We start from the raw sequence: 7670 nt of genomic DNA on the forward strand, positions 1-7670 counted from the left end.
ACAAGGCGACCATCTGTGAACCCTCTTGCCCCGTGAGCAGCTGTGCCCAGCCTGTGAGCTGTGAGGCCACCATCTGTGAACCCTCTTGCTCTGTGAGCAGCTGTGCCCAGCCTGTGAGCTACAAGGCCACCATCTGTGAGCCTGCCTGTCCTGTGAGCAGCTGTGCCCAGCCTGTGAGCTGTGAGGCCACCATCTGTGAGCCCTCTTGCTCTGTGAGCAGCTGTGCCCAGCCTGTGAGCTACAAGGCCGCCATCTGTGAGCCCTCTTGCTCCGTGAGCAGCTGTGCCCAGCCTGTGTGCTGTGAGGTCCCTCCTGGCCAACAAGTCTTCTGCGTACCCACTTCCTGCCAGCCCATCCTCTGCAAACCCAGCTACTGCCAACCAGTGATCTGTGAGCCCAGTTGCTATCAGCCCGTGTCCTCCAGTGTCAGATGCTGTCCATCTGTCTGCTCTGCGGCCAATAGCTGCCAGTCTGCCTGCTGCGACACCAGTCCTTGTGAACCATCTTGCTCAGAGCCCAGCATCTGCCAGTCAGCCACACGTGTTTCTCTGGTCTGTGAGCCCATCTGTGTCCGTCCAGTCTGTTGTGTTTCAAGCCCTTGTGAGCCACCTTGTGTCTCCGGCACTTGCCAAGAGCCCTCTTGCTGTGTCTCCAGCATCTGCCAACCCATCTGCTCTGAGCCCAGCCCCTGCTTACCAAGTGTCTGTGTGCCCAGGCCATGTCAACCTACCTGCTATGTAGTCAAGCGCAGTCGGTCCATCTCCTGTGAGCCTCCGTCCTGCCGACCTCTCTCCAGCCGCCCAGGGTCTTCTGCATCTGCCGTCTGCCAGCCAACTTGCTCGCGAACTTTCTACATACCCAGCTCTTGCAAACAACCCTGTACTACTTCAATCTCCTACCGCCCGATTTGCCGCCCAATCTGCTCTGGACCCATCACCTATAGGCAGCCATATTTGACATCCATCTCCTACCGCCCGGCCTGCTACCGCCCATATTACTCCATCCTGCGCCGTCCAGCCTGCGTCACTTCTGTCCCTTACCGCTCGGTCTGCTCCCGCTTGCCTTGTTCTGACTCCTGCAAACGGGATTGCAAAAAGTCCACTTCCAGCCAACCGGATTGTGCTGACTCAACTCCCTGCAAGACGGAGGTCTCAGAGGCCAGTCCCTGCCAGCCCACTGAGGCCAAGCCCACCAGTCCCACCACCCACGAGGCTGCAGTCAGCCAGCCTGCTGCCACCAAGCCTACCAACTGCTGAACCGGCCCTGGCCAACCAATTCCTGCAACGCATGCCTCCAGCTAGATAAAAAATTTGTCTGCTTTCCCAAGAGCTCATTCTGACTTAAAATCTTTTTCTTTCTGCATCATCACTTGCCATTTGCTTATGCTTCAAAGAACTCATCAGAAATGTCAGTCTCCTAATGGCCCAAATGGCGATCTCCTGGGCACGAGATGGGGACATTCTGGGTCCCTTTGTGCTACTGCCATTGAGCTGAGAAAATCTGCTTTGCTGTATCATCTCAAGTCTCTTTCCTGGAATAAATATTTTTCTGTCCTCATGCATGTACTCCCTTGCTGTGTGGGCTCCTCTTCCTTGGAGACCTCGTCCATGACATAAAGATATTTAACTGTTCAACAAACATGATTAAAGTTGAAGTAACAGACACTTTTCGTTTATGTCTTGTTTATGTCATATTCTCATCAGCTGACTTGCTTCATCTTTGAGAGCAGCTTTCTTCATCTATTCATCTGTCCGTCCATCCATCCATCCATCCATCCATCCATCCATCCTACCCTCTCGCCATCCAAGAAGCTTTGCTAGATAGCTGTTAGGTGCCAGGGACTGAGATGAGTTCCAGGAATGAAAAGATAGAAGCTTCAGCCCACTCTCGGGAAGCTTATTCTCTGATGGGGAGATAGGCAGAGAGGCAATTACTTTGTTCCACTGTGCTAAATCCTGGGATAGAGGCATGCATACAGTACTGTGAACTCAGCAGGGCATGGGGAGAAACAGGGAATTACTCTTGGGAGAGATAATGCTGAAGCTGAATCTTTTAGCACAAATAGGAATTAACCAGTTAGAAACTAGGAAGGAAGAGCTTTCTAGGCAGAGGAAACATATACAAATGAATGGAGCTTGTAAGCACACTACTCATTAAGCAAAGTGTGGGCAGAGATGTGCTTAGAAGAGTAGCGAACTCTGAGGTCAGACAAGTAAACAGTGGCCTGCCCTCATCAGCCTTTTGTGCTAGACAGAGTCATCTGAGTTTGGTGCAGGGCTGATGAGACGATTTTGAGGGATCATATGCAGGGCCGTGACATGAAGACTACTGGGCTTTGGAATGTCCCTCTGGCCTCGGTGTGGAGACCCGAATGCTGAAACGTGGACTTGGATATAGGGAAAATGAGGGGGAAACCAAGGGCTTTGGGGTCCACAATAGGATGGAAACAAGTGGGGAGGTCATACTTACAATAAAGAAAGTAACCTAGATTTCTTGTGCAGGAGGTTTGATATGTTATCTCAGTCTCTATAGGACATACTCTTTATGTAGACTCCATATGTATCTTTCAATCTGCAAGGACAGAGTCTATTTAAAGTAGTCTCTTTAAACCCCTTGTACTTAGTACATGGGTTGAAGGTCTATCCCTTGTCCTCAAGGTGCAGCTTGGGCTATCCTAATTACAAGAGGAAATAGCTCAGGGCTTCTAACTTTGGTACCATTTACGTTTTGGGCTGGATAATTCTTTGTTGTGGGGACTGTTCTTTGTATTGTAAGATATTAAGCAGTATCCCCAGCTTCACCAACAAGATGCTAGTAGCATCCCCTGAGTGTAATGACCGAAAATGGCTCCAGACATTGGCAAAAATTGCCCACCTCCAGAGGGGAGGGGCAAAATCACCCCTGTTTGAGAGCCATTGGGTTAGACAAGGACAGAGGGAGAAACTCAAAAGTGAAACTTATCCTGCACTTTGGTATTCAAGTTACTGTCTCATTCAGCCACTGGAATCTATCTTTATCTCCTTCCAGAGTCAAGAGATGAGTTGGCCAGATTTTTAAATCTCTCTGCCTAACATGGACCCAGTGTTTCATGTAAATCATAGACATTCTGTGAGGTAAAATTTCTTTCCCCCTATTTTATAGTTGACGAATATGAAGGACAAGTAATCCAAATGTCTGTTAACACAGATAAGAAAATTGTGGCATATTCATTCACACGATAGAATATCATGCTATAGTGAGAACAGCTGGACAAAGGCTACATGCAACAAAATGAGTGAACCTTAGCACTGCCATGTTGATTGATAGAAAACGCTCCAGAGGCCATGCTGTGTGCTGTGCTTAGTCACTCAGTCATGTCCAACTCTTTGCGACCCCATAGACTGTAGCTCACCAGGCTCCTCTGTCCATGGGGATTCTCCAGGAAAGAATACTGGAGTGGGTTGCCATGCCCTCCTCCAGGGGATCTTCCTAGCCCAGGGATCAAACCCAGGTCTCCCACATCACAGGCAGACCCTTTACTGTCTGAGCCACCAGTGAAGCCCAAGAATACTGGAGTGGGTAGCCTATCCCTTCTCCAGGGGAACTTCCCAACCCAGGAATCAAACCAGGGTCTTCTGCATTGCAGGTGGATTCTTTACCCCCTGAGCTACCTGGGAAGCCCCTGCAGAGGCCATATGTATATTTAAAGTTCAATAACAATATACCCACAAATACATATATGTATACTGCTGCTGCTAAGTCGCTTCAGTCGTGTCTGACTTTGTGCGACCCCATAGACGGCAGCCCACCAGGCTCCTCCGTCCCTGGGATTCTTCAGGCAAGAACAATGGAGTGGGTTGCCATTTCCTTCTCCAATGCATGAAAATGAGAAGTGAAAGTGAAGTCGCTCAGTCGTGTCCGACTCTTAGCGACCCCATGGACTGCAGCCTACCAGGCTCCTCTGTCCATGAGATTTTCCAGGCAAGAGTACTGGAGTGGGATGCCATTTCCTTCTCTGATATATGTATACACACACATATATACATATATTTACAAATATATATATTATAAAATATATTACATATCTATATATATGATTTTATCTCAATCTATCTCTTCACAAGGAAATGACAAACACAAAATTCAGAATATTCACAGCTGGTAAGTAACATAATGATTAAAATCCAGTTCTGTCCAAGCTTGTGTTTTTAATGCATCAGCTTATTTCTTGATGTGACCACAACAGTCCTTTGTGATAGATGTCTTTAGTGCCTTGGACCATAGCAAAACCAAAGTTGTTTCTATCGAGAGCTTTTTTTTTTCTTCAGTTTATTCAGAAAGAACTGACAAAATTTTGAGATAATTTAAAGTGTACACTGTGGTGATTTGATATACATATATATTGTGAAAAGATTCCTCCCATCTAGGATTGAAAGTTTGTGCCCTTTTTTGAACCTATTGAGATGTTTCTTTATGAAGAAGGGAGGCAAGAGCAGAATTAGAGAAAAATTGATGGAAAAATGGATTACTTTGAAACAGTAAACATGGTATATATGGGTATAGGGTATTACACTTTTTCAGGTTGAAAATTTCATGCTTTCTCAAATATGTTCATGTTCTCATTTTGATTGACCTATTGGTAAGACCAAAAGTAGTTCCTCTTGACAGATGAGAGTTTTGGGATGTAAACTTTCAGGAATAAAACATAGGCCAGGGATCTCTGAAGTCTGCAAGATGCTAAAATGAGTAGCAATGAGATGGAGGGCAGAAGAAGTGACTGATGCCATAGCATGAAAAGTAATTGTTGAAGAAACACATTTTTATGTCAAGGGTGAGGATTTTTCAGAAAAATTTCTCATTGTTTTAAAGCAAGAATGAAGAGAAGCCATTTTGTAATGGGTACTTTGAAAATTGTGAGGCAGACTATAATAATAAAAATAACCTGAGCAGTAGCCATGCAGTTGATTAACCCTCAGTACTTTGAACTCATGGGTAATGAGCTAACATGTCCAGCAGACTGGGTTTGCAGCAGAGCCAGAAATCAAGACAAGCCCCATCTGCACCCCAAACCCACGATCTCTATTCCATCTTGTATCTTCACCGTGAACCAGGGCAGGACATGGATGAGTGTGGGATACTGAAGTTGGTCAGTGATGCAGAGCCTGGACCAGCCCAAAGGAGGAGGGGAAAGTCACTTATGAATCTCTTTTGGATGAGGTCGATTTAACACAAAAGCCTCTTTGCAGAGATGTCCTTATATATCTTCTAGTTATTGTGTTTCATATTTACAGAACTGACATGCTGTTGACTCCGTAGTATGAGTTTAATCTTTCTTAATGAAACATTTTGTAGTTTTAAATTTACAGATTAAAAGATTGTCTTTGGGCGTATTGATACCCGTTTGATCTAGTTGATGATTACAGTCACTGGAGTGGGCAGAGGATCCCCAGCATGGGACCTAGACCACCTGTGTTTGAACCAGCACGGCTGGTCAGCCTTCAATCATTGTTTTAGAGTCTTCGTCTCCACCTCCACAGTTGGGAGGTCTAAACAGGTGGTTAAGATAAAAGGTTTGGGGATCAGCCCAACCTAGGTTTGAATCTAGGGGTTTCTGCCCCTTATTACTGGCATAAGTTTGGGAACATGATTTAAACTCTCTGAGTTAGTTTTGCTACCTCTAACATAATGGTGACAATTGTATCTGCTAAGTAGATACAAAGATTCACTGCAAAGATTCAATGAAAAATGCAGTCAAGAGCTTGGTACATAGTCAGTATGCTATTATAAAAGAAAAATATTGCCCGCCATGTCAATAAACAATGATGTTGAAACCATCAGACCACCATATTACAGCTGCCCTGATATGCTGCAGCCAGCCCTAACAGTGCATCCTGAGGAGACACGGGATAAGGAAAACAGGATACTGGCCCCAGATAGCTGGGGTGCATTTCAGAGGAATGATTTCAACGAGCCCAGACTTTGCATCTTCCCATATACAGAAAAGCTCTAATTTCATTAATTTGATATGTCTGATTTTTTTTTTAATTAACAATAATGATTTCACGTTCTGACTACCTGGCCTTTGTTGCAAAAGCTGCTATATATCCTGACTCCTCCCTCGCCTCTTTGGAACAGTTGCTCAGAGTTATCTGAGATGCTGTGTCCCAGGTTTGAAGTCTTCAGAATGCTCACCAAATAAAACATAACTCTTAACTGTTAGGTTGTGCATTTATTTTTTCAATCAACACTATAAATGGAAGCCATCACTAGTGTTCTTATTATTGGTGGTACTAGTAAAGTCAAGTTTCAGGAAACCAAACAGGAAGATTCTAGAAAGAGGTGGAGACACTGAAGTATCGCTTGGGAGGCACTCCTTGATTTTCTGTTTGCCATCTCCACTATCACCCCTCAACTGGGTCAGGGCTTCACTTCCTGATCGTCTAAATGGTGTGGAACTGCATTCCTGGTGGAAGAGTGGGCTGTGGCCTCTTGATGAGAGGTTAACCTGGGGAGAGTCCTGCTTCAGGGAGGACTCTTTATAGAACAAGCTATAAAAGAGACAGGCTTAGCTCAGAGCAGACACAGCAGCAAAGAACCCAAACTCGGCTATGAAAACTCCCCAACTCAACAGATGAGTTTTTTTTTTTTTTTATTATAGTATAGTTGCTTTGCAATGGTGTGTTAGTTTCTGCTGTACAGCAAAGTAAATCAGCCACAGGTATATATATATATATATATATCCCCTCTTCCTTGGATTTCCTTCCCATTTGGTCACCACAGAGCACTGAGTACAGTTCCCAGTGCTATATAGTTAGGTTCTCATTAGTTATCTATTTTATATGTAGCAGTGCGTATATATCAGTCCCAATCTCTCAATGCATCCCCCCTATTCCTTTCCCCTCTGGTATCCATATGTTTATTCTCTACGTCTGTGTCTCTATTTCTGCTTTGCAAATAAGTTCACTTATACCATTTTCTGGCCTTCCCTGGTGGCTCAGGTGGTAAAGAATCTGCCTGCAATGCGGGAGACCTGGGTTTGATCCCTGGGTTGGGAAGATTCCCTGGAGGAGGGCATGGCAACCCACTCCAGTATTCTTGCCTGGAGAATCTCTACGGACAGAGGAGCCTGGCAGGTTACTGTCCATGGAGTCACAGTGTCAGACACAACTGAACGGCTAAGTACATACTATTTTCTAGATTCAACATATATGTGTTAATATACAATATTTGTTTTTCTCTTTCTGACTTACTTCACTGTATAATGACAGTCTCTAAGTTCATCTATGTCTCTGCAGGTGGCACGATTTCATTCCTTTCATGGCTGAGCAAGATTCCACTGCATATATGTACGTCTTCTCTTTCCATTCCTCTATTGATGGACATTTAGACTGCTTCCACGACCTGGCTATTGTAAATAGTGCTGCAATGAACACTGGGGTGCATGTTTCTTTTTGAATTATGGGGTTTTTCTCTGACTGTTCAAATTCTTAAACTGGGAATGATGTCTCCCAGGCTCCTGAAGCCTGCTAATCAGATGTCTATATGCAAATGGGTGGAAACAATAACAAGGAAAGATGCTCTATTGTGCCAACACCCCTAGCAAAGGACTATAAAAGCCCTTATGTATTAGATGTTTTTCAAACTCAGGTATACTGAGGTTGCAGCCTCCTGAGAAGGTTAGCACTGGCACC

The 7670-nt window shown here is 44.9% G+C and overlaps 1 protein-coding gene across 1 annotated transcript in view; it reads left to right on the top strand.

Moving 5' to 3' along the window:
* LOC120867153 (keratin-associated protein 16-1) overlaps positions 1-1660 on the top strand; it is a 2350-nt gene extending 690 nt beyond the window's left edge. The window contains exon 2 of the mRNA XM_040245374.1: positions 171-1660. Within this exon, the coding sequence (XP_040101308.1) occupies positions 171-1256 (1086 nt within the window). The 3' untranslated portion in view covers positions 1257-1660. The remainder of the gene's footprint in view (positions 1-170) is intronic.
* The last annotated feature ends 6010 nt before the right edge of the window (positions 1661-7670 follow it).

This window comes from Oryx dammah, unplaced genomic scaffold (genome assembly GCF_014754425.2).
Source record: "Oryx dammah isolate SB20612 unplaced genomic scaffold, SCBI_Odam_1.1 HiC_scaffold_8, whole genome shotgun sequence".
In the NCBI taxonomy this organism is placed as follows: domain Eukaryota; kingdom Metazoa; phylum Chordata; class Mammalia; order Artiodactyla; family Bovidae; genus Oryx; species Oryx dammah.